This window comes from Pipistrellus kuhlii, unplaced genomic scaffold, assembly GCF_014108245.1.
Source record: "Pipistrellus kuhlii isolate mPipKuh1 unplaced genomic scaffold, mPipKuh1.p scaffold_m20_p_15, whole genome shotgun sequence".
In the NCBI taxonomy this organism is placed as follows: domain Eukaryota; kingdom Metazoa; phylum Chordata; class Mammalia; order Chiroptera; family Vespertilionidae; genus Pipistrellus; species Pipistrellus kuhlii.
The window spans coordinates 28454320-28480727 of record NW_023425460.1 but is presented as its reverse complement, the minus strand read 5'-3'; the positions used below and the strand labels follow the sequence as shown (position 1 = coordinate 28480727).

The following is a 26408-nucleotide window of genomic DNA, read 5'->3' as shown; positions in this document are numbered from 1 at the left end:
GTCTGCTGAGAGCCTGTGTTGCCTGTTGCCCAAGCTGTCTTGCCTCTTACAATCTGGAATCCCACCAAGTGCAAGTCCATTCGTGGTGAGTGAGACCACCTGTCAACAACTCACGTCCACAGCCAGCTTCTCTCCCCATGCAGGCCTCACCTGTCCTTCTGCCTATTCCCTCGTTCTGCTTCTGTGTTCCGTACAATTAGACCAGGGGCAGGTAACAGAAAACCCAAAACATAATGGCTCAACCAGGATAGAAATCGGTTTCTCTTTCCCTGGAGAGAAGCCGGGGTCCTAAAAGGAGGGAGGCAGTCCAGGGCTTCCAGGTCGTACGTGAAAACATCAGGCTTCCACACTCCTTTTGCTTCACAGTTCTACCGTGTTTTCTGTGGTCCACAGTGGATGTTTGAGCTACAGCCTTCATCCCCACGTTCCAAGCAGCAGGATCGAAAAAGAGAAGAGGGAAGCATTTTTCCTTTTCCTTTTTTTTTTTTTTTTTTTTTTTGTTCACCTTTAATATAATTTCAGTCAAAGGCATTAGTAGGTAAATAACATTGAGTAAGAAGGAGAGGAGACCCTAAAAGACAGAATGGTTCTATGTGTAGAGTAATTGAAGGGCTCTGAGCTGTTGCACCTTGATTATTTATCTGGGAATAAGTAATAGCCATGAATTGGCACAAATAGATGTGGTTGTTGGCTGCCTGAAATCAGGCAGCCGTGGGTTCACATCTCACGCAGGAAGTTCTTTTCTTTTTAAGGAAATTCCTTGAAGTCCCACCTAACGTTTTCATATGTATTGTGTTAACCAGAACTTAGTCACATGGCCATGTCTAGGTGAGCAAGGAAGTCTGGGACCTGCAGTCTGACTGGTGGCAGTGTGCACCCTGCTAGAACAGGAAACCTAATTTGTGAGAGAGGGCACGTGGGTAATTGGTAAGAGTTTGTTGTTTTTGTTTTGCCTCCTTAGAAATCTTATACAGTTTTACCCACCCCGCCTCCACTTCCCCCCCACCCCCCAAAAAAAGAAAGGAATCAATAAGGGTTGCTTAGGGGCATATGACCCAAGGGATAGAAACAAAATGTCTGACTCCAAACATCACTCTTCCTTCAGAAAGCTGTCCAGTTCCTTTTATCATTACCAGCACCTGGATTCATGCTTCCTTGTCAGAGAGGAACTTTGTAGCTAGATTAGTTATAATATTTTTTTATTATTCCTACTAATTATTTTACTCTTAATTGTCTTTGCTAATCAGACTCACTGTCTTTTTATAGTGGTTTGGCTTTTAAAGCACATAAACTATTTTTATTATGAAAGCACTGCATTTTTACTGCATACATTTGGAAAACAGATAGGGATAAAGAAGAAAATTAAATCACTCTTAATCGTTTTGATTTATTTTCTGCATCTTTTTTCTGTGCATTTAGACATGTCTAGGAAACATACCATGAGCCTTTTCCTGTTTCATTAAAAATCTAAAAATGTTCATTAATCCATCTTCCCTTTTTTTAATTGATTTTTTGGGGGAGGGGGGAAGAGAGAGAGAGAAACATCAGTGTGAGAGTGAAACTTCAATCCGCTGCCTCTCACACGCCTCCTACTCAGGACTGAGCCTGAACCTGGGCATGTGCCCTGACCCGGAATCAGACCTGCAGCCTTTCCATTCGCAGGATGGCACCCAACCAACGGAGCCACACCAGCCAGAGCAAAGGTTTGGAAAACTTTTTAAGGTTTAAAAAAAAAAAATATATATATATATATATATATATATATATATATATATATATATATATATATATGTATGTATTTTTATTTATTTATTTATTTATTTTTTACGTAGAGGAAGAGAGAGGGATAGAGAGTTAGATACATCGATGAGAGAGAAACATCAATCAGCTGCCTCCTGCACACCTACCTCCCACTGGGGATGTGCCCGCAGCCAAGGTACATGCCCTTGATTGGAATCGAACCTGGAACCCTTGAGTCCACAGGCCGATGCTCTATCCACTGAGCCAAACCAATTAGGGCAAGGTTTTTAATATAATCTGCCAACACATCTTCAGGAAAGATCATTTTGTTTGAACTTTTCACCAGCAGTGTTTGAGTGTACCTGTGACCTGTGTAGTGGGTACATGCTAGATATGACTTTTGATATACTGGTTTAAGAATGCTGAAGCTATTTTTTGATGGCTAAACTAGTTAATACTGTGCGTACATATCTTTTTAATTATTTTGTGTGTGTGTGTGTTTTTTTTTTCCCCCTTCTTTTTTTCATTCAACTTTGCTTGGGGGCTACAGATCCTGTCCAGACTTCAACCGTCAGAAATGTCCGTTCTTGGAGCAACATCCCATTTATCACTGTACCCCTTAGTCGCGCACATGGCAAGTCTTTTGCCCACCGCAGTGAGCTGAAGCATGCCAAGAGAATCGTGGTGAAACTCGGAAGCGCCGTGGTGACCCGAGGGGATGAATGTGGCCTGGCACTGGGACGCCTGGCATCTATTGTTGAGCAGGTAACTGCCAAGATGGAACCAAAATAAAACAGTTCAGGTTTATCAGCTTGTACAAATAATCTTGATTTGAGTGTAATAGAGTTAACCCAATTGAAAACTCCCTTTCTCACTGAAGGTGCCAGTAGGAGATACCATCCTACAGTAAGCAAAGAGGTTGTCAAGGAGAGAGCTGATTCTGTAGTTCATCTCTTGAGCTTCTCAGTGACCAGGAGCTGTACATGTCAGTGATTCTCAATCCTGCTGCACATTAACATTCTCAGGACCTGGAGATGCCAGGGCTGCACACTCAGTCATTTAATACTAGAGGCTTGGTGAACGGATTTGTGCACCAGTGGGGTCTCTGGGCCTGGTCTATGCAGATTGGGCCAAAGCTGGCTCTCCAACATCCCCTGAAGGGTTCTGGATTGTGAGAGTGTGCAGGCCAGGCCGAGGGACCGCAGGAGGGCACCAGGTCGTGTCCAACCCATCTCGCCCAGTCCCGATCTGCTGGACCACAGCAGCAAGCTAACCTTACTGGTTTGAGCGTCTACTCCCTGGTGGTCAGTGCATGTCATAGCTACTGGTCAAATGGTTGGACACTTAGCATATTAGGCTTTTGTTATAGGATGTGTCTCTGGGGTGGGGCTCAAGCACCATTGTTTTTAAAGTTTCCCAGGTGCCTCTAAGATATAATTAGGGTTGAGAATTCAGGGGGATGTGTGTAAATATTGAGCTTTTTCCTGTTTTGCTGGGCTTTTTCTTTTTTAATTAGCCCAATAATCTTAAACTAAATAGGAGCTATCATTGCAAAGATTTTCCAAGGCCAGATATTTAAAAAGGACTCACCAGACTCCACGGAGAATACCCATGTAAGGCTTTCATTTAAGGCAAAGAATACAGGCAGCAGGAGAGAGTGTGTAAACAAACAGTGGGGGTCTGAGAGACAAGGACAACACTTAGTCCCTAGATTGAATCCAGGATATCTGTGTAAGGAATATTGACTTTAGAAGGGTTCAAAGCAGAACTTTCCGGTGGGGATTAATGCTCCACTGGTCATGCAGTCACGCCTGGCCGACCACAGGTTATCAGTAAAGAAACTGACCTTGGGGGTTGACAGTGTGAATTTTGGACTTTAAACCTGTCACAAATCCCACCACCCTTATCTTTGCTGAGAGCAAGGATCAGCAAACTTTTTCTACAAAGGGCAGATAGTAAATGTTTTAGGCTTTTAGGCCATGTCTGTGTCTCAGCTTCTCAATTCTGCTGTTGTAGCACAAAGCCACCGTAGACGATACGTAAATGAATGAGCATGGCTGGTTCCAGTAAAGATTTGTTTATAAAAACTGGTGCAGGACAGATTTGACCTGTAGGCCCTAGTTTGCCAGTGCCTGACCAAAGTCAAAACCAGAATCCAGGCATCCTGGAGCTAAAGCTAGAGCTTTTCCACTCTGGCTGTAACTCACCTCAATCGTATATAACCGTGTTTTCAGTTTTTAATAACTTTACCGAGGAGCTGGTATTAGGATACCACTAACCTGAAATTTAATGGCATCTTCTTTTTTTTTTTATTATGGTCTCACATAATTGTCCTTATTCCCCCAATCCCATCCCAAACCCCTCCCTAGATATGCTATTTTCTCTACTGAGCAATAATCAAATCTTCCAAATTGAGTCCATGAAATCAATTCAGCTTAACAAATATTTGTGTAAGGGCTACATTCTGAAGCGCTTGTTGAGCCAGGACTGGGACTCCTGAAACAATTAGGTGACTGTTTAAGGCAGTAAGTATTTAAATGAATTTTATATTCCTATAAACTGGGCCCAAATGACAGTCACTGATGGGTCCAGAGATGGGAAAGTCAAATGACAGTGTGGTTGCTTACTCTTTGGGCTTCCTAGGAGAGCTGGGACTCGGCCTGGGCCTTTACACCTGGCTGGATTTGCACCAACAGAGGGGAACTGTTCCATGCTGCTGTGTGCACAGTGTGAGTGGCGCCCCCGGAGTTGTGCACAGTGTGAGTGGCGCCCCCGGAGTTGTGCACAGTGTGAGTGGCGCCCCCGGAGTTGTGCACAGTGTGAGTGGCGCCCCCGGAGTTGTGCACAGTGTGAGTGGCGCCCCCGGAGTTGTGCACAGTGTGAGTGGCGCCCCCGGAGTTGTGCACAGTGTGAGTGGTGCCCCCGGAGTTGTGCACAGTGTGAGTGGCGCCCCCGGAGTTGTGCACAGTGTGAGTGGCGCCCCCGGAGTTGTGCACAGTGTGAGTGGTGCCCCCGGAGTTGTGCACAGTGTGAGTGGCGCCCCCGGAGTTGTGCACAGTGTGAGTGGTGCCTTTGGAGTTGTGCAGCCAGCGCTTCTTAGAAGCGGCTCTGCAGGTGGATCCCACATGGGAGACAGGGGGGAGGAGTTTGTGAGCAGTGGCAATGATCTCTTCAGGGAGAATGGGAAGTGGATCATTCCATCAGACAGGGCTTTGGCAAGGTAGAGGAATTAGGGTCCAATCTCAAAAGCTGTTTGAAGATTTTTGAGCAAAAGAGAAAGTTGAAACAGTGGGGAGAACCTGGTAATGATTTCTTAAGTCACCAGCTCCCCTTCTAGAATGCATAGACCTAACGGAAAGACTTTCTGGGTCAGGGCAGTGCTAATATGTCTCATCTAAAGCACCTGATCATGTACACTGGACGCAGGAGCCAACATGGCTTCCCCTGGCCAAAGAAGCAGCAATAATTACTGCAGCAAATTTAAACACATGAAGTGTGTTTAATGCATAAATTCATAATGATACTTTAAAATAACTCATTGGTCATCTTTGGAGGATACTAGAAGATCTACTCATTATTTTAAAAACTAGTAAATAAAGGAAAAGAGGCACACATCTGTCCTGCCTTTCATAAATAAATTATACCTCAAGATGATCAAGCACTTAATGAAGGAAAATTTCTATTTATGGAAGTGTTTAGTCTATGAATGAAGAAAAAATGAATAAATTTGAATATCAGCCTTTTGAAGCCCTAATAATTAATAGAGATCTTAGTGATTATCATAAATAGCTGTTAACATCACAAAAAGAGCGATAACCAGGAAATAAGTGTCCCCTTGATTGTCACCATGACCTATAAATTCTTGACAAAACAAATCAAGCCTCCATACCTAGTAGCAGTTTATAGGAATATAAAATACAGCATTAAACTTACACCACAAGCCCTGCCAGTGTAGGTCAGTGGTTGAGTATTGACCTATGAACCCAGAAGTCACAGTTTGATTCCCCATTAGGGCATCCAGACTGTGGGCTCAATCCCCAGTCGGGGGTATGCAGAAGTCAGCCAATCAATGATTGTCTCACTGATGTTTCTTTCTCCTTCTCTGAAATCAATAAAACCATATTTAAAAACAAACAAACTTACACCACAGGGACACAAGCAGAAAAATTGAGGCTGGGAAAACAACATCGATTCTTTAACAAAAAATGGAGGTGGGGGGAGAGTACCTATGGATTAAAAGAGATGTAAGAGATATTTCAGTTAATTGCAATATATGAGCTTCATTTGCATCTCAGTTTGAGCAAGCTGAAAAAAATGAAGAATTGTGAACACTGATTTGATATTAATGAATTAAATGTTTTAGATGACAGTGGTTTTATGGATGTGTATATATATATGTATATGTATAGCATGTCCCCAACAAATGTATACACAATTTAATGCTGATAGCTCAATTGATGTTTCTTTTCAGATTTAACTTATTGGAATGTATAATTATTCAAAGTGTATATACATTTTTGGGTGCACCCTGTATATTCCATGCATTTTAGCAATTACTCCTAGAATATTTACAGATGAAATCATGTCTGGGGCCTTGGGATTTGTATTGAAATAATGGTGGAACTATACAAGGAGTATTGGTAAGTGAGATATTGGCCATGAGAGATCATAGTTGAAGAGGGGTACATTGGAATTCATAATACTGTTCCTACCACTTTGGTTAAGTATGAGACTTTCTGTGGTAAAACATTATTTTTTAAAATAACTTAGCGAGTGGGAGGGAGGGGGGCAAAAACAAAACAAAACAAAACTCAATAAAATATGTTTAAAAAAATAAAATAAATAAAAATAAATAAATAAAATAAAATAACTTAGTGAGTTCCTGAACCAGGTTAAAGGGTTCAAGCATCAGGAATAAAAGACAGGTTAGAAATATTGACTGTATTTGCACCTTGACTCCTTGATTCTTACATGTGGATCTGTCCAATGTAGGGGGGAAGGGACTAGGTCGTGGGCAGAGCCGAAAAAGGTGAGCATCTGTCTCTGGTCCAGCCAAAGGTGACCATAGCAGACATATCCCCTTAGGATTTGAATTCATCCGCTAAGCTAATGTTGCAGTTCCAGCTCCAAACTTTTCTTCTGGCCTGTTTTTTCCTGTAACAACAAGGCCTTCTGCAGAGACCAAACTACAACAGACACCATCAAGCCCTGTAGATGCAGACCTGGCTACACACCAGAATCCCTTATCAAAAAGTTCTGATTTCTGTCTGCCACCTGCTCACCAGATTTGAGTCAGCATGTAGGAATCTAGATTTTTACCAAGTAACTTGGGTGATTCTTCCCAGGGCCAGCCCAGGGCTGGGCCATAAACCAGCATTTGTGATCCATTCAGTTGTCCATCTTACCTGCATATCTTGTGAAGAGAGGAAAGATGTTACAAGTGACTTGTGCCTTTTTGTTCCTCACTGTCAGGTGTCAGTGCTACAGAATCAAGGCCGAGAGATGATGCTGGTAACTAGTGGAGCCGTAGCTTTCGGCAAGCAACGCTTGCGCCATGAGATCCTTCTGTCTCAGAGCGTGAGGCAGGCCCTGCACTCGGGGCAGAACCAGCTGAAGGAGATGGTGAGTGCTGCTTCCCACCCCCTGGAGTGGGCCCTCAGCCCTCCTTCCCTCTCTCTCACCTTGTCTGTTGGTGTGTTCCAGGCAATTCCTGTCTTAGAAGCCCGAGCATGCGCAGCCGCGGGACAGAGTGGACTGATGGCCCTGTATGAAGCCATGTTTACCCAGTACAGCATCTGTGCTGCCCAGGTGAGAGGTTGGCCTTTGCAAGAGGGCATGGGACCCGTGAGGGTGATTCCCACGGAGCAAGAAGATCATGAGCAGGGCTGTGGAGCCAGACCACCAGGTGACAGTCGGGGCTTTAGCACTTGCTAGTTGGGAGATCTGGAGAAACTCTTTCACCTAACCTTTTTGTGCCTCGGTCTCTTCCTCAGAAAAATGAGGATAATATCAGTGCCTATGTCAGAGGGTTTCTGGATGGGCTTACTGAGAACATACTACATGAAAAGCATGTAATGCAGTGTTTAATAAGTGTTAGCTCTGGCTGTTATACTAGTACCTCTTAGGGCTGCAGCTGCTAATTCTTCTGAAGATAGATATTTTTATTTCATTGGCTTGCTTCACTTGGTAGCGGTTACATTGAAGGTTAAAAGGAATGTTGGTGGTTGGTTAGGTTTTTATTCATTCAGCAAATATTTTGGGGGTACCTATGGTGTACTATGGAATCTGTTAAGCATTGGGGATACTGTGGTGAACAAGTCAGCCATGGTTCCAGTCTCCATGGAATTTAGAAATTTTTAGTGATTACCTCTGAATGTTCTAGAATCTTCTTTCTACCTTATTTCTTTTTACTTAAATTTCCAGAATTTAAAAAAATTATATTTTTCATCAACTAAACACTACACACTGAATAGAAAGATCTAAATATCACGAAACAACTGAATGGTCACTTCACAAAACAACTGAAAATAATCTAACTCTCCAGGTTACTCTTTTCAGACTTTCTTGCTGCCTCTGACACTTACACGGGTTATTTTACACAGGTGCTGATATATGTGCATCTTTCACTTCCCATTGCTTTGTGTCCCCCTCATTTTCACAGTTGTTATTCAGGGATGTTCTGGAATTACACTAGCGTGTCCTTGAAAAAGTGAGCTGAAACAGGAGGGTGTGGACTTCTCCACCTGTTTCCTGTGGCTGGAGACCCCACTCTCTGTCATCTTAGCTTTGTGTGTTTTTCCTGTTAGCATAAATACAATGGAAATTTCAATTTCTGTCATTTTTTATTATCAGTTCTTCTCTGCTACAATCCCATGAACAGTTTTAATCTTTAATTTTTTAAAAATGCCTGGAGCCAAATGAGGAAACTTACATCTAGGAACTGTTTTTGTTTTGTTTTGCTTTTTCCCAGGTTTGATTTTTTTTTTTTTTTTTTTTAGGTGTTTTGGTTGTTGGTTTTTTGGTGTGTGTGTTTTTTTAAATATATTTTTATTGATTGCAGAGAGATAGAAACATCAAGACGAGAGAATCATTGATCAGTTGCCCCCTGCATGCCCTCTACTAGGGATCGAGGCCGCAATTGAGTCATGTGACCTGACTGAGAATCAAACTGGGGCCTCCTGGTTCATAGGTTCACACTCAACCACTGAGCCATGCTGGCCAGGCAATTGTTGGGTTCTTAATATGTTTTTATTGCTGTTAGAGAATAAGGCAGAGGGAGAGAGAGAGAGAAGCATCAATGAGAGAGAAATTTTGATCAGCTGCCTCTTACATGCCTCCTACTGTGGATCATGCTTGCAACCTGGACATGTGCCCTGGCCGGGAATCAAACCAGCAACCTCTTGGTGCATGGGTCAACAACCACTGAACCACACTGGCCAGATTTTTTTTAATGGAAGTCACATTAGAAGTCAGTGCACAGTAACCATCGTTTCCATTAATGTTGATGTGAAGAAAGAGCTCTGCCCCCTCCACTTTCCAGCAAGCATCCGCCCTGGGCCCCTTTCTTTACCTTCCCCACCGATCTTACCTGCCAGAAGTCTTTGCCCTTTGTACCTTATCCTGGGGTTCCTTGTTTTCTTTACTAATCTCATTTGAAGACCGATTTCAGGGGCTGTGGAAATCTCCAGTAAGTTGTCAAGTGAAAGACTTAAACAAGTAAAGCAGCTTATTTTTCTTCATAGACGTGACACGGGTTTGCCTGCTAACAGGTTGTCCTTCTCCAGGCACATACTTTTCTCTCTCAGGGCTCTTGTCTCCTCTCTCTTGCGTGTTCAGTTGTTTGAGCAATAGGTGTATTCACTGGACCTTTATACCTTCTGCTTGCCTCTCCTACATACATGTGGTTACTTTTATTGTTTGACCTTTCACCACCAGGACTAGAATCCATTGTTTGCCTTTGACTCAGTCCTGTTTCCTACAGGACTAAGCTTTTCTGAAGAGGAGTTTATGATCTATCTGTACAGAAACAGGCCCTATTCCATCTTACCCAAACCCTCAATGTTTTTTTTTCCATCCCGACAATTGATACAGGGCCTGGCATTCCAGAAATACTCAATAAATATTCTATGGAATGAGTGAGTGAGTGAATTATTTCCCTTAGGCATTACCATTTGGTCTTCTTCGTTGACATTTTGTATGTCATTCAGGCTGCTGTTACCTTAGTTACCATTGCCCAACCCTAGTTCAGGGCTCAGCCTTTCCCACTGCTTCATTCCCTTCCTCCTTGACCATCTGCCTCCTACCTTCCTACTTCAGCCTGCCTTTCACCGCAAGAGCCCCCTTCCTTACCCATCAGAGGGTTTTTGGTGAAACATTTTTTCATGAGCTTCAGGGTTTGTTGCCATTTGGTTTCTTGACACCATCACCATGCGCCTTTACCTCTCTCCCCTGCTAACCCTGCCGAAAACTTGGATTCAGGCAGGGAAACAGAGCTGACCACCGGCTCTCCACTCTACCTCTGAGCAGCATGTGTCATCCCCTGCCCTGAACTAAGTTACATTTAGCTTTTCTTTCAGTGTGTGACTCAAGAGTCACCTCCGCTCACCTCAGATTAGCCCCACATGCTCTCACACAGTTTTTAAACTGCAGTAGTGGTCGGCCGCAGAGCGAGAACAGTGATGACACAGCCCTATTTCTTTTTATCTCAGACACTTCCCAGCAGGGAAAATCATTCATTCATTCGCTCACCAGTTTCTATGTCTGAATCAGAAGCTAGGATACAAAGATATTTTAAAAGTTAATGACAGTCATTACTTTCCCCAAAAGCCCTCTAAAGTAGATACATTCTTTTTTTTTTTTTTTTTTTTTTAATTTTGTAAATTGGCGGGATTTGGTAGTGCTCTGAGAATTAAGTACTTTTACAACAATCCTGACCATCCAAGTCATTCTAACTTCTTCCTCATATCTAGAATAATTGGGTAGGTATCAAAGATGTGTGTTCCATTCCAATCTGTGTAGGATCTCAGAATCCTAATGTTTCACTTTTCTAGTCTTAGCATCTTTTGTAAGCTATACCTAGGAATTTCATCATTTTTCTCACCCCTGTGTTTTTCATCTATTTAAACCTTTTAGATTTTGGTGACCAATTTGGATTTCCACGATGAACAGAAGCGCCGGAACCTCAACGGGACACTTCACGAGCTCCTCCGAATGAACATCGTCCCCATTGTCAACACGAACGATGCTGTTGTCCCCCCAGCTGAGCCCAATAGTGATCTCCAGGGGGTAAATGTGGGTAAAATGCTCCGAAGGGTAGAGCATGCCAGAGACACTAACGCCACGCGATGCTGCATGCACTAACACCGGAAGTCTGGTTCTAACAAGGTGGAAATTGGGAGTGAGTGGTGTCCTGACCAGTGGGGGATAAGCTCTCCTAGAGTCAGAGGGTTTCCTTCAACGGGGTTAGGTGTGATCACGATTGAAGCTGCTGCTGTGAGCATGGCTTGTGTATGTCAGTGGATAGAAGGGTGCATGTTTGGAAAGGGGGGTTCAGAGGGATGGTGTTTTGCAGACAGAGGAGCCTGCGGAGCCTGGCTGAGTGTTTCTGCGAACTTCCTTTTGAACTGTGTAGTTCACTCACGACTTTTCACCGCATTCCAGGTTATTAGTGTCAAAGATAACGACAGCTTGGCTGCCCGGCTGGCTGTGGAAATGAAAACTGACCTCCTGATTGTTCTTTCAGATGTAGAAGGTACAAAGTAATGCCTTTTCCTTTTATCCAGCCTTTGCTGTAAATACGACGTGTGTGAGCATGGGTTTCCTCTTTGAGTCCTTCTGATCTTTTTTATGGGACATTATTTTCTGAGCCATGTGGTGTGAGGAAGGGTTTTATGGCTCAGAAGAAGGAGGGGGAGTCTGGGAGATGCAGTTTCAATGCTGAAAGATTGTCGTTTTCCAGCTCTTTCATTTTGTTTTTTTATAATAGCTTTATGGAGAATTAATTCACAGACCATACCATTCACCTACTTAAAGTTTACATTCCAGTGATTTTTAGTGTCTTCATACAGTTTTTCAACCCTCACCACAATTTTAGAACATTTTTATCCCCACCACAAGAATCCCTTCCCCATTAGCAGTCACTGTTCACTTCCCCAGAGACTCTCCAGCCCCACGCAACCCTCAGTCTGCACGGTCTCTGTTAAATTTCCTCTTCTGGACATTTTTTATACATGGAACCATGCACTAATGCTGCTTTGAACCTTTATGTACAAGTGTTAGTGTGGGTGTATTTTTTATTTTACTGGGGATCATAAGGTATAACTCCCTGAAAGAAGTGCCAGACTGTTTTTCAAACCATGTATATACCATTTAGCCCTGCAAAACATTTCCAGAATGGTTCAGAATGCACCCTTTACAGTCCCACTCACAGTATACAGGGGCTCTTGTTTCTCCATATCCACAACACTTACCTCTCTTCATCTGCCTTTTTTATCATAGCCATCCTAGTGGGTGTGGAGTGGTACATCATCTTATTTTTTATCACTTTCAGTTTTTATGTAATTCATGAGACATGATAGTTTAAATTGGAGCCACTGCAGAAAATCTAGGCTTTGTGGCCAACTTGGATTATGAATTACTCCCTCCCTCCTCAGGGAGGGGCCCCTCGTGGCTCCAGTTTGACTCCATTCTCTCTTCCACTTTGCTGAGTTGTACCCATTTACACTTTGACCCGTAAAGAACACGAGCTGTGTCAAAAATAGGCCAAATCTACAGGATCCCCAAAGCTCCCAATTACATTCCCAGGAAGTCAGAAAAGCCTGTTTAGTACCCAGCCAACCCCCCAGGCAGAATAACCTGTGCCAAGGACATGGCCCATGCTCTGATGCTGGCCAACATTCACTTACTAAGCTGGTTATATAAAGTATGCAAGGTGTGTCCTGGAGCTGTTCCTCAGGGAGGTGGACTCTCGGAATCCGCCTGGGTAGAGCAGAATCCTTGTGGATGGGTTAAGTACAGAGTAGTTGGCAGTGCCTGGGGAGGCCTCTTTTGAGGGACATTTACATCCATTAAAACAGTATGACTGACCCTTGTTTACTTTTTTAGGCCTCTTTGACAGCCCCCCAGGGTCAGATGATGCAAAGCTCATTGACACATTTTATCCTGGAGACCAGCAGTCTGTGACATTTGGCACCAAGTCAAGAGTGGGAATGGGAGGCATGGAAGCCAAGGTAGGAATCTGGTGCCTTGCCGAAACCGGTTTGGCTCAGTGGATAGAGCGTTGGCCTGCAGACTGAAAGATCCTGGGTTTGATTCTGGTCAAGGGCATGTACCTTGGTTACGGGCACATCCCCAGTAAGGGGTGTGCAGGAGGCAGCTGATCAATGTTTCTCTCGCATCGATATTTCTAGCTCTCTTTTCCTCTCCCTTTTCTGTAAAAAAAAATCAATAAAATATATTAAAAATAAAATAAAGAATCTGGTGCCTTTACCACCTGTGACAGTTATAAAGCCAAAATACCATTTTATCATTTTTACTTTTATAATTCTTACGGGCTAATGTGCACATGCTAGGCACATACACAATTACATATACACATATCTAAATATAGGCTTAATGCATATTGTGTACCTGTATTGAGTCGTTTATGTATGCTTTTTTATTAATATTCTATATTATATAAAAGGTATTCATATTGTAAACTCCTTAAGGGCAAAGTCTGTATAGTTTTCATAATTCATAAATACTGTTATCAGCTCAAATATTTTTTGATGACATCTTACAAAAATTCTTCTCTCCCATTAATTTTTCTAAGAAGTTATGCCCTTAATGTACAGCCTCATATGTAGCAATAGTAGGGATGAGGACAAAAGCCCCATTCACAAAAGCTAAAAGTACTCAGCTTCAGACTTGGCCAGACACCCAACAGGTCACTGAGTTGAGGCTCAGTGCGTCAGATGTGGACATGGGGAGTCCCAGTGTAGAGTCTTGGAGAGAGAACACGCTGAGAAGGAAGGGCAGACTGGCTCACCTTTCGGACTGGAAAGAGTGATAGGCTGGGTCTGTTTTTGGAGCTTCTGAAACAGTCCTTTATATTCTTAAATTGCTCGGCATCACATTGTATTTTAAATCTTTTGCAAATTTTAAGTGCGGGTGACAAGACCCTGCAAAGGTCTGAGTCTCATCTTTGGGTCTAACCTCTCCTCTAGGTGAAAGCGGCCCTCTGGGCTTTGCAGGGTGGCACTTCCGTGGTTATTGCCAATGGAACCCACCCCAAAGTGTCTGGGCATGTCATCACAGACATCGTAGAGGGGAAGAAAGTCGGCACCTTCTTTTCCGAAGTGAAGCCTGCAGGTAAGTATTCTTCCTGGAGTCCTGCGGCCGATGATCGCTAGTGGCCCCATGACTTAGATGGGACCAAGGCTGAGCTCTCATTCTGGGACCAGAGATCACAAAATTGATGAGCCGATGTTAGGAAATAGGGTGTTCTGAACACTATTTGCAAAACAATTTTGCTTTGCTTTTGTAAAATTTATCTAACCTTCCTAATTAGGCCTTCTAATTCTCTCTAAAATCACTAAATTAAAGAATATACGATAAGACCATTTTATCTACAAATACTGTGCTAGGCCTGGGCTGGATGCCGGATACTAATAAATATGAGAGACGCCTAAGATACGGTTTGTGCTCTCACATATTCACAAAGGTAGACCTGCATCACAATCTACGTTCAGACACCTAGACTAGTTAGGAAATGTCAGCCAAAGTGGAATTGAATGATGGAGACATGAGTTGTATTGTCTATCTCAGAAGTACAGGCAAGTTTCTTGTGTTTATGCCTGAGTTAATCTGGTATATCCTTTTGCCATTTTACTGGTCAGAGTGATCTCTGTATGTGCAACAGGCATAGCAAGATACCAAGTGTATGATCCGTGCATGTGAGGAACCTGTGCATGTGCTGAGATAGCGACAGGCAACTGCGCTGACCGTGATCTGATATTTGCAAATGTGCTTGCAGGCCCTACTGTTGAGCAGCAGGGAGAAATGGCTCGATCAGGAGGACGGATGTTGGCCACTTTGGAACCAGAGCAGGTAATAACCAACCTAGCTGATAGCTCTGTTGTTTTTAGAGTGGATCATGCTGAGGTTTAGTACAGTCAAACCTGCTATCTCCCTCTGTGTTCCTCGTGTCCCCCAGAGTTATCTGGGTTTAGCAGTAAAGCCTGGCATGCTCAGAAGAGTAGATTTAAAGGAGCAGGCATGCATTCTTCTTGAATAATGTTAGTTTGTTTAATTTTCACCTTTTTTTAGAGATCAGAGATTATCCATCATCTGGCTGATCTGTTGACGGACCATCGCGATGAGATCCTGTCAGCCAATAAGAAAGACTTGGAGGAGGCAGAGGGTAAATTACCTGGCAATTTGGAGTCAGTTTTAAGCAGAGTTTTAAGTTTTATATCATAGTCTATCTAAAGTCAAGATCGTTATAGAAGAACTTGCATATTCTGTATCCTATTTATTGAGGATTGGTGGTTAATGTTTATTTGGCTCTTTCAAACTATACACACTATTCCCACCTCCTTTCCAAGATATTCTAGCACAGCCCCCATAGGAGCTTTTTCCATTCCTTACATGGCTATTATGGCAATTTAAAGACCAAAAAAAAGAAAAAGATTGAAGACCTCACCATTTTAGACATTCAGCTAACAGTTGCTAACATCCTCCTAGAGTAGGACCTATACAATAAAAAACTAATATGCAAATCAACTGAACGGTGTGGAACAACCAGTTGCTATGATGCACACTGACCACCAGGGGGCAGACGCTCAATGCAGAAGCTGCCCCCTGGTGGTCAGTGTGTTTCCCACAGGGGTAGCACTGCTCAGCCAGAAGTCTGGCTCAGGACTGGTGAGCACAGTGACGGCAGGAGTGGGCCTAAGCGGACAACCCCTGAGGGGTCCCGGATTGTGAGAGGGCACAGGCCGGACTGAGGGCCCTCCCTCTACCCCCAGTGCATGAATGTCATGCACCGGGCCTCTAGTTTCATAATTTTCTGTGTTGCCAAGCATTGTGCTAAGGGCTTAACAGACAGAATCTCATGTGTCCTGACCAGGAATCTAATGGTGACCTCCTGGTTCATAGATAGATGCTCAACCACTAAGCCACGCTGGCTGAGCCAACAGGATCTCATTTTATCTTTGCAATATAGCACTATGAGGTAGCTGCTATTTATTATCCCGATTTTACAGAAGAAAAAATTGAAGCAGTTTTCACATGCATGAAACCATGGCCAGTGACAGATCCAGATTTAAACCCAAATGGACTGTGTCTGTAAAATAGTTGTAGAATAGTTTATGCAGCCTGTGATGAAAGACAGCTCATCTAGTGTGTGGTCTGCCCAGGGCTAGCAACAGGCCCCAACAGAAATGCCCTCAAGGTGCTAATGGTAGAGGAGTGAGATGGCTGACAACTAAATGTGTAGAACCAGGTAGGCCCTCACTCTGTCTCGGCCTTTTCTTAATTCTCTGTCCTTGGCACCCTAAAATAATGGGGATTGGTTTTAATGGGATTTTTTTATTTTCTTTTGAATAAATGTGCCTTAAATTAAACATCCAAGTTAGTTTTATGCCCTTCAAAGAAACCTTGCAAGGCTCATCAACATTATTTCCATTCTTTAATACATGTTTGAGCCATTGCTTTGGAACTTCCTGTAGAGTTTACATCTGGTCTTTTGAGTTTGTGTAGTATTGGAAAGTCATAAAATAAACTCTCAGAAATGGAAATCTTTGATGACATCCTATCCATTAATTTAAAGTAAAAGAATTAAAACCCACAGAGGTTAAAGCTGTTTTTCAAAATCATGACTGGTGGTTAACATTCCAGTTATCTCTGGAAATTCATGTGACCACATGGTGGCTTGAGAACAAAGTCCTGGGTATCCATGAGCATGGTAATCCCCTTTCACTCAGTAAGCCCATTGCAGGAAATTTATCCCAAGAAAATACTTCAAGAGGAGAAAACAGCGCTCTATGTGATGATTCTTAGAGCAGGATTACTTGTCACACTGAAATAATTTTTGCAACATGGAAAATGTACATGCATTGTAAGGTGAAAAACTAGAGTGTAACATTTAACGTGCACTATAAAACTTGTTTTTTAGTACATGGGAAAATATGAAGAAAATTCATTCATATATAGTTAAAATGATATTGGTATTGTTTGGTAGAGTAATGGTTTAATTTTTTTTCTTAATATAAGGTTGGTTTCTCCCCTCCAAAAAAGAAATATTTTTATTATCTAGCTGGCTATGGCTATTAAAAAGAAAGGGAAATCTTTCATAACCTCATGTCATCACTAACCACAGTGATGATTTGTGATGTGGTATTCCTTATGGTTTTCCTGAGTATATATCATGCATGTATTTGAACATGTATGCGTATAGAGAATCACTTCATGCATACCGTTGTATTTAAATTTAAAGAATTTTTTTTTTTAGTGGAAATTTTTTTTAATTATTATTTTTTTAATATATTTTATTGATTTTTTTACAGAGATGAAGAGAGAGGGATAGAGAGTTAGAACCATCGATGAGAGAGAAACATCGATCAGCTGCCTCTTGCACACCCCCCACCAGGGATGTACCCACAACTAAGGTACATGCCCTTGACCGGAATCGAACCTGGGACCTTTCAGTCTGCAGGCCGATGCTCTATCCACTGAGCCAAACCAGTTTCAGCCTAAATTTAAAGAAAATTTTACTTGTTAACTTAAAATTCTATTTAAGTTTTTATTTTAAAAGAAAACATCTTCATTGCTTCTAATCATTTCTTATAAAAGATTAAAATAATGCAAAAACATAGACAGTGTTCACCACTGTCACCTTCCAGACTTAGAAACATCTCATGTTTGATCAATAGGATCCTACCATACATACTGTTTTGTAGTTTTCCTTTTCCACAAACTATATTCTCCCTATCATTTAATATAGCTATTATGTTAACTGCATGGTAGCCCACTGCCAGATTTTATAGGTGGAGCCCAGTTTCCCACTCTTCTAAAAATGCTGTGATAAGTATCCTCCTTACACACAAGTTCACTCATGCAAATGATAAGCTTACACAAGGTGTAAGTTTACATACCTTTATATGGTGAATTATTCCCCCTCAGAAAAGCTGTGTCAGTGGCATGTCCTTATTTTCTTGAGAGCCCCTTAATTCCATGTCTGTCCGAAGACAGCACCACACGTCCAGCAGGACAGTTGCTGCTGCCCAGGTCTCCTCCTTTATCGTGCATTTTCACACCCCCAGGGAGACTTGCACCTCCTCTGCTGAAACGACTGAGCCTCTCCACGTCCAAGCTGAACAGCCTGGCCATCGGTCTGCGGCAGATCGCAGCCTCCTCCCAGGACAGCGTGGGGCGAGTTTTGCGCCGCATCCGAGTTGCCAAAAACTTGGAACTAGAACAAGTGACTGTCCCAATCGGAGTCCTACTGGTCATCTTTGAATCTCGCCCTGACTGTCTACCCCAGGTATGTGACTAATGCTGAGATAAATCTCCCAAAGATTTTTTTTTTTTTTTTAAGTAAGAACGATTTATCTTCCCCCACCAAAAATTAAAATTTTTAAAAAAATATTTTTTATTGATTTCAGAGAGGAAAGGAGAGGGAGAGAGAGAGACAGAAACATCAATGATGAGAGAGAATCATTGATTGGCTGCCTCCTGCACTCCCCCCACTGGGGATCGAGCCCACAGCTAGGCATTGCCCTTGGTTGGAATTGAACCTTGGGACCCTTCAGTCCGCAGGCCAATGCTCTATCCACTGAGACTTTATTCTCATGTTGTTCTTAAGGTAATTTATGTTGCTTGTTTTTCCAATAATTCTAAAGTAGGTATTTATTTGTGCATTTTACAGTTGAAGAAACTGAAGTTTATAGAAGGTAATACAATAGTATTGTGAAACATATTAATGTGGATCTGGGCCTTAAACCCAGATGAATCTCCCTTATCCCAGGAGCCTACTTCCAAGTATCTTAGCTCATTAGGCACTTTGTTCCTCACCCCAGAGTCCCTGCTACCCTCCCCGCAGGTCCTTCTTATAGTCCATGCAAAAACAGGGCCCTTTGTTATCAGTGTCTCAGATGGCTTCCTGAAGGTACATCTTAGAAAAAGAATGTCTAACCCTAGCTGGTTTGGCTCAGAGCATCAGCCTGCGGATGTAGTATTATGAAGTACTAGTGACACTACACTCTTTTCCCTTTGGCTCACTGCTCTCCCCTTTGACCTGCAGGTGGCAGCCTTGGCTATTGCAAGTGGTAATGGCTTGTTACTCAAAGGGGGGAAGGAGGCTGCACACAGCAACCGGATTCTTCATGTCCTGACCCAGGAGGCTCTCTCGATTCACGGAGTCAAGGAGGCCGTACAGCTGGTAGGTCCCTGAGAATGAGCCGTGTCAGGCCAGAGGAGCCTGGTCAGGTCTTTGGGCATTTGAAGCAGAGCTTAGGCCATGTGCGTCTGAGTCACTTCCATGGGCAGGCTTAATTGAAGTGGCAGCAGGGCCCGAGTGTCTGCTGACATTGGACAGTGCCCGGTGGGTCTTCGGTGGTTTTGGGAGGATACTCTCACATAACTGTGTCCCACACCATTGACTTCGTGAGAATGCCTATCAGCCCTTCATTGTCTAGCTCACAGGGCAACAGGAATACCAGCACCAGAGTGGGTTCTGCACACTGGCAGTCATTTAGGCCAAGTTGGATGAGGTCAATTTTTATGAAAGCTTATCATAAACCATCATGGGAGCGTGTAAATGTGAGGTCATGCTGTTATTATTATTGTTGTTACAATATTTTAACCATTGTCTTATACTCCTCAATTGTCAAGTAGAATTTCTGAACTAGGTAGTAAAAGTTGCAATTTATTGAACACCTGCTATGGGCAAGGCACTTTCTTATCTCTCTCTCTCAATCCTCTCAACAACCCTATGAGAAAAATATTAATTTTAGTCCCATTTTATATATAGGAAAAAAATAGGCATAGAGGTTAAGTAACTCACACCAAGTCACACAGTCTGTAGTGGCTTAGATTTGGACTCAGGCTGGCTCCGGATCTTTCCTGTTCCATCAAGGCTACTCGCTCCCACAGCGCAGGATTCTTTGGGCTGCTGGGCGAGGGTCTTCAAAACTGCTGCATCACATGCTTGCTGATGAGTCTGGGTTTTTCTCATGGCAACAGAGCAGTGGATTCAAATCCCAGCTCTGCCACCTCCTAGCTTAATTCAGAGGCTTCTGCTTCCCTCCTTCCTATTGATGTGCAACATAGATGTAGTAATATACAGATCCTATGTGATTTTGTCCATATGTACATGCACATACATAACACCAGCCATATCAAGATACAGGATATCTCCAACACTCAGAGGCTCCCAGGTGCCCTTTCCTGCCAGTATGCCCCCACCACCAGGTAACTGCTTTTTACTTCTTTCACGTTCAGTTTCTTTTGCCTGTTCTTGAACTTCATATAAATGGAATCACACAGTGCACTCTTTCCTGTTGTATTTCTTTTGTTCACTGTGATGTCCGTGAGCTTCATCCACATTGTTGCACCTAAGCAGTAGTCTTCTCTGTCACTATCATGTAGTATTCCATTTACATGCATACACTAGTTTGTCCTTTCTTCTGCTGACGAACATTTGGGTTGCTTCCAGCTTTGGACTATGCAGATTAAAGTTGCTATGAGCATTTTTGTAAACATATTTGTATTTCTCTTAAAGGTTACGTGACCATGTAGAGGACATAAAAAATAAAGAAGATAAAACGAAGCCTACAATGTCAGTGTCCTAACATGAGCACTGTCATTAGCCCCGCCAGCATCCCAGAGTTGAGGTTGTCAGCAGAAGCCATGAAGAACCAGACTCCCTAGCAAGACCCAGCTTGTCACTAAGGCTGTGGTTAGAGAATGACTAGGGCTGACACTTTCTCTTGTGACCCTCATCACATGACATAATCTGTGCCTCCTCTAACTCCAGAGGTGGCACTTTTACCTCTCCTGGCATTTAAAAAGTTATCTGCCCAGTGTATGGCTGCTTGTGTCCTAGCCCCCTCTTTCCCACTAGATTCTGAGCTGCTGGAGGCAGGAACCGGGTCATGCCCAGCAAAACACTTAGTGTGCAGAATTTGGTGAGCATTTGCAGGACAGCACTGATTCCCATGATCAGGGACTAGTCTTTTCTCACAGTGCCTGGTTAGTGCTCAGGAGGTGCAAGCACGTGACTGTAATGGGGATGTTGCCACTTCTGTATTTCATGGGATTAGAAGACGCCCTATTTATCCTTTTATTCTCTACCTCTTCAGGTGAATACTAGAGAAGAAGTGGAAGATCTTTGCCGACTAGACAAACTGATAGATCTGATCATTCCACGCGGCTCTTCCCAGCTGGTCCGAGATATCCAGAAGGCCGCCAAGGGGATCCCCGTGATGGGGCACAGCGAAGGGATCTGCCACATGTATGTGGACTCAGAGGCCAGTGTCGATAAAGCCTCCAGACTGGGTGAGCTGGACAGGGTCCCCTGTTCCACAGGCAAAACATTTGTCAGATCCATCATAGTGGCTCTGAATCATATTAATCGAAGCAACTCTCTGTTTTCTTTCTTTAGTCAGAGACTCTAAATGTGAATATCCAGCTGCCTGTAACGCTTTGGAGACTCTGTTGATCCACCGAGACCTGCTGAGAACACCCCTGTTTGACCAGATCATTGATATGCTACGTGTGGAACAGGTAAGACGAGCCCGCAGGATCGCACCACTTCCTGCCTCCCACATGGAGACTGAGAGCCTGTGGGACTAGACCAGGAGAACTCCACGCAGTGAGGCCGTTCAAGAGGCAGTGTTTTTGAGCATCTGCTATGTACAGAGCTCTGTGCTCAGTAGCCGAGAGGAGTAAGAGGAAGACAGGCCCCTGTCTTCTGACAGCCCAGGGGGTGGGAGAATCACACACACAAATAGCTTCATTCCCGAGTGGAAAGTGTTAAGTGCTAGGAGGGATTAGAGAGAAGACAGACCGCATGGCATCCCATTGAATGGACTGTGTCTGGCAACATTTATTCTGGCGGCATAGTTTAAAGTTTGTGAATCTGAACATTCCTGTTTGGATTCGGTTTGAAAAGATTGTGCGGAAATGTTCTCAAACCAAAATGTATTGCATCCGCCCCTCCACAAATGTCTTCAATTACCAGTATCAACCTACTTAATACAGTGGTATTGGGAATCAACAATTGGTGTAATATCCTCTTTTTCTGAGATAATTTTATTAAGGTTATAAACAATCAATACCAGTAAGTTTCCAACATAAACATATACTCCATCTTACATTCCTATTGCAAGGAAATAGATACTCCCCAGACAAAAACGGACAGCCGTAAGTTTTCTGTCAGAAGTATCGATGCCCTGGCAGAGTTCTGTGCAGCAGCTGGGGGAGTGACTGTTGGCCTTGGGCGCTTTGACCTGCAGCACGTTTTTCTTCCCATCCATCCTTTCCTGGAAAAGAGGCTCCAGTCAGCTATAAGTATGGCACGGACCTACTGAGAGCCTGAGAGCGTTGTTTGAAAATGCACCTCACAAATTAAAAGGGAGTTAGGGAACATGCTCACTTATGCTGGGGTTCCTTCATGCGAGTGGCCTCTGAGCGGACCGGCTGCTGGTCTGGAAGAGGTGTGACCCTGCTCTCATGTGGGTTTCTGTTGTTGCCCCTGCACTTCCTCTGTTCCAGGTGAAAATTCACGCAGGCCCCAAGTTCGCCTCCTATCTGACCTTCAGCCCCTCAGAAGTGAAGTCCCTCCGAACTGAGTACGGGGACCTGGAGCTGTGCATTGAGGTGGTGGACAGCGTCCAGGAGGCCATCGACCACATCCATAAGTACGGCAGCTCCCACACCGAGGTCATCGTCACGGAGAACGGTCAGTGCCCGAGGCTGCAGGGAGGCGCCTGCACTCTGCCTTCGTCTCCTCGTGGTTCTCTCCGTGCTGCCTGGCCTGTAGGAGACGTAACCGAACAAACTGATGAGATGCTGGCTGTTAGTTGCATTTGCTGTTTTGCTGAGTGCTCTCACATCTGTTACCTCATGATAGAGTGATGGTGGCCCCATAGGAGGAGGCAGAAAAGAGACTATTAGCTCCACTGTAAAGATGACTCCTGCATTACAGGCGCTACCATTTAATCCACACAACAGTCTCTCCAGGTTATTAGAATAAACCCATTTTATGGCTGAGGAAACCAAGGTTCAGGAGAGTAAGGGCAGAACCAATGCCACAGTCATTCATTTGCTCTACAGATGTGTATTGCAGAACATGCCTGGGTGTCAGGCCTAGTGATTAAGAAAGCCAGTATGGCCCCCCTCAGGGAATTTACAGTTGACTCAGGGAATCACAACAGCACTAATAGTAACAGCTAACTGTTATAGAGCACCTACTATGTGCTAGACTGTGATGAGTGCTTTGTGGATGTCAGTTCATCTTATTCTCTCCACACACTGTGAGCTAGGTCATTGTCAGTCCCTGTTTTTCTTAGGCACAGAGAGGTTCAGAAACCTGCCCAAGGTCATCCAGCTAGTGCGTGTGAACTTAGACTTCAGACTTACAGACTCTGGGTCCACAGCCTCTAAACAGTGTAGCAGCGAGGGTACCTCTGCAGTAGGAGCTCCCAAGCAGCTACTCTTCCCACAGCAGTCACTGATGAGGCCGGTCTGCCTTCTTCCTCTTTGGATTTTCCACAAATCGATGTTTAACACCCGGGGAGTCCCTTGGTGCCTGGACCCTGCCCCGGGCAGTCCCAGGTGAGGGCTAGAAGCAGGGTGTTCTCTGCGGATCATCCTAACTCAGTTTCTCTTTCTGCCACAGAGAAAACAGCAGAGTTCTTCCTGCAGCACGTTGACAGTGCCTGCGTGTTCTGGAACGCCAGCACCCGCTTCTCTGATGGCTACCGCTTCGGGCTGGGTAAGGACTCTGGGCGTGGAGAAAGGACCGCGGTGTGGTTGAAGGGGCACGATGAGGGTGGAGGAGACGGCTCACCTCTGTGGTCACATGCTTGGTCAAGATAAGAGACAGTTGTGAGAGGGTGGATACAGAGTTGTGAGAGGAAATCGTAGCTGATAAAGTGCTGTGCTCTGGGTGTTCCACTTATTAAGAAGGTAGGTACTTGTATTTTCTTTTTCATAGGTGGGGAAACTGAGGTTCAAGGAAGTGAAGTAACTTGCACAAAGTCACACGGCTGGCATTCAAACCCAGGCTTGTGCAAGCCCACAGCCCCGCCGTTCCCACGCAGTGCAGGCGGACCACAGCGTGTCTCCAGGCACAGGTGGTAACAGGGGTCTTTGCCAGTCCCTTGAGAGCACTGCTACTGCAGGCTTACTCTGTAGAGAGACTCAGCCAGGTTGCCTCGGAGCTAGGAATTCCCATGGGGCAGGACAGAGGTGTTAGTGACTATGCTGGGCTTATTGTTAGCATCAGAAACAGACAGGTTAGCCTGGGGTGCAAGGTTTACTTCTAAAAGCTTCTGAAAGACACCCTTCTCCCCTTCCATCTTTCACCCAAGCATGATTCAGTGGTTAAACATTGACCAATGAACCAGGAGGTTATGGGTTCGATTCTCGGTTAAGGTATGTGCTCAACTTGCAAGCTCCATCCCCAATTTGGGGGTCGGGAGAGCATGCAGGAGGCAGCCAATCAATGATTCTCTCTCATTATTGATGTTTCTATCTCCCTCTCCCTCTCTGAAATCAATAAAAATATATTAAAAATAATAATAAAATCTCCATCCCCAGTAGTCAGGGGTGCCATTATACAAAGCTTTAATAAGGCAATTATGACAAATCGGAGAAGTAGTTTAAGCATTTGAAACATTGTAATCCCTCTGAACTTTTGAATAGATGATCTGCATAGAGACAAATAGTTGTCACTGAATTGTTAAAAGTTATAAAGGAAATTTTACTCAGTTATTCTTAGTCATTAGACAAGAATGACTTATTTTTAGTTCCCTGTCTCCATTGTGCTGGGGTTGTGATTTAATACCACATCACTTCTACTGAATTTTGCGTTCTGTGGCCTGGAAGAAGAAATAGCAGCATGCATTTAAGGGCTGAGGAGCCCAGCTTTGAAGCGAAAGTCAAGATGCAGGGAAAGCAAGGGATCCCTCCATCGTCGTTCAGTCCCTGGCTCAGAGCAGAAGCTCAGGGTCTGTTTGAGTCAAATGCGCTAGTAACACTGACAGATAATACTTATTGGGCATTTACTGTATCCCCAGCACTGTGTTAATGTATCACATGCAGTAGCTCTCTTAGATCTCCATAATGGATCGATCATTTTATTCATTTTTTTAATGACAAAAATCAAAGCACGAAAGATGATCGAGGCAACACGTCCAGAGTCACATGGTCTCGATACATTAGTTAACAGAATTGGAATGTGGTGCTCACAGGCTCCTTGCCAGTCACTACCCCAAGCTCATCCCCACTCGGTCTCCTCACTCCTCTCTGCCTGCAGCACCTGTACCCGCCCCTCCCCGGCTGGCTCCTCTCCCTGCCCAGTGTGGGCCCCACCCACCCGCATAGTTGTCACAGGAGTTCTTGGCTGCCTTGTCCACAAGAACATAAGCCCCACGAAAACGGACTGTATAGTTACCACCTCATCCCCAGGGCCCGTACGTGCTCAGTGCAGTTGTGATGGACATGGGACCCTGCTTCCCCCGCGGGAGGTGCAGAACACTGGGCCAGACCCAGGAAGACTCCTGATGGCCGCATCTGAGCCAGGAGCGAGAGTGCGAGATGAGCAACCCCTTTTATGTATTCAGTTTAGTGCTAAGAATTTGGGGGGGGATCTTGAGAACTTATCCCTTTTTGGGATTTGAGGAATATTTAGGGAGATGAAACCTCCATACTAAACATTGTTATATAACACAGAAAATGCCCCAATGTCAAATTACGGTGCGCAGTCCACACACTGAACAGATAGCAGAGAGAGCACGTCTGGTAAAGCACAATTGAGCCCACACGCTGGGTTTCCTGAGGAGGAGGAGGAGGAGGAGGCTCGGCATGATGTACAGCGACCAGAGACACGTGGGGACAGCGAAACTCAAGCTGGCCGGCAGGATGGGCAGGGGAGGGCGAGGGGCTGGTGAGCAGACAGGAAGCAGAGGCGGGAAACACCACACCCTCATCCGTGCTTCTTTGCAGGAGCTGAAGTGGGAATCAGTACCTCGCGAATCCATGCTCGGGGACCCGTAGGAATTGAGGGACTACTTACAACTAAGTGGCTGCTGCGAGGGCAGGACCACGTGGTCTCGGATTTCTCAGATCACGGAACTTTGAAGTATCTTCACGAGAACCTTCCTGTTCCTCAGAGCAACACCAACTGAAAGCCGCAGAGGAGAGCGGTGTTCCGAGAGGTCCTCACGGGTGAGCTCGCTCCAGGACCTGGGCTGAGCCGGTCCAGCTCCCACGTCCCGAAGGCCTTCCTGCTGTGCGCTCATTCGGGCAGCATTGGTCTTGGCTAATGGCACAATCCAGCTCACCGTTTCCTTTTTTATTTTTTTTAGAAAGTAATTATTATGGCCCTAGCTGGTTTGGCTCAGTGGATAGAGCGTTGGCCTGCAGATTGAAGGGTCCCAGGTTCAATTCCAGCCAAGGGC

The 26408-nt window shown here is 44.3% G+C and overlaps 1 protein-coding gene across 3 annotated transcripts in view; it reads left to right on the top strand.

Annotated features, from left to right (window-relative positions):
- The window catches only part of ALDH18A1 (aldehyde dehydrogenase 18 family member A1), a 47084-nt gene extending 20688 nt beyond the window's left edge, over positions 1 to 26396 (top strand). For 2 of the 3 annotated variants that reach the window (XM_036438671.2, XM_045581949.1), the window contains 16 exons: positions 2291 to 2505; positions 7213 to 7362; positions 7444 to 7548; positions 10873 to 11031; positions 11401 to 11491; positions 12844 to 12968; positions 13947 to 14091; positions 14756 to 14829; positions 15049 to 15142; positions 18045 to 18265; positions 19025 to 19162; positions 21084 to 21279; positions 21386 to 21507; positions 22498 to 22684; positions 23624 to 23719; positions 25954 to 26396. In XM_036438671.2, the coding sequence (XP_036294564.1) occupies positions 2291 to 2505; positions 7213 to 7362; positions 7444 to 7548; positions 10873 to 11031; positions 11401 to 11491; positions 12844 to 12968; positions 13947 to 14091; positions 14756 to 14829; positions 15049 to 15142; positions 18045 to 18265; positions 19025 to 19162; positions 21084 to 21279; positions 21386 to 21507; positions 22498 to 22684; positions 23624 to 23719; positions 25954 to 26135 (2300 nt within the window). In that variant the 3' untranslated portion in view covers positions 26136 to 26396. The remainder of the gene's footprint in view (positions 1 to 2290; positions 2506 to 7212; positions 7363 to 7443; positions 7549 to 10872; positions 11032 to 11400; positions 11492 to 12843; positions 12969 to 13946; positions 14092 to 14755; positions 14830 to 15048; positions 15143 to 18044; positions 18266 to 19024; positions 19163 to 21083; positions 21280 to 21385; positions 21508 to 22497; positions 22685 to 23623; positions 23720 to 25953) is intronic. The other variant, XM_036438672.2, reaches the window with a different exon arrangement.
- Positions 26397 to 26408: the final 12 nt, after the last annotated feature.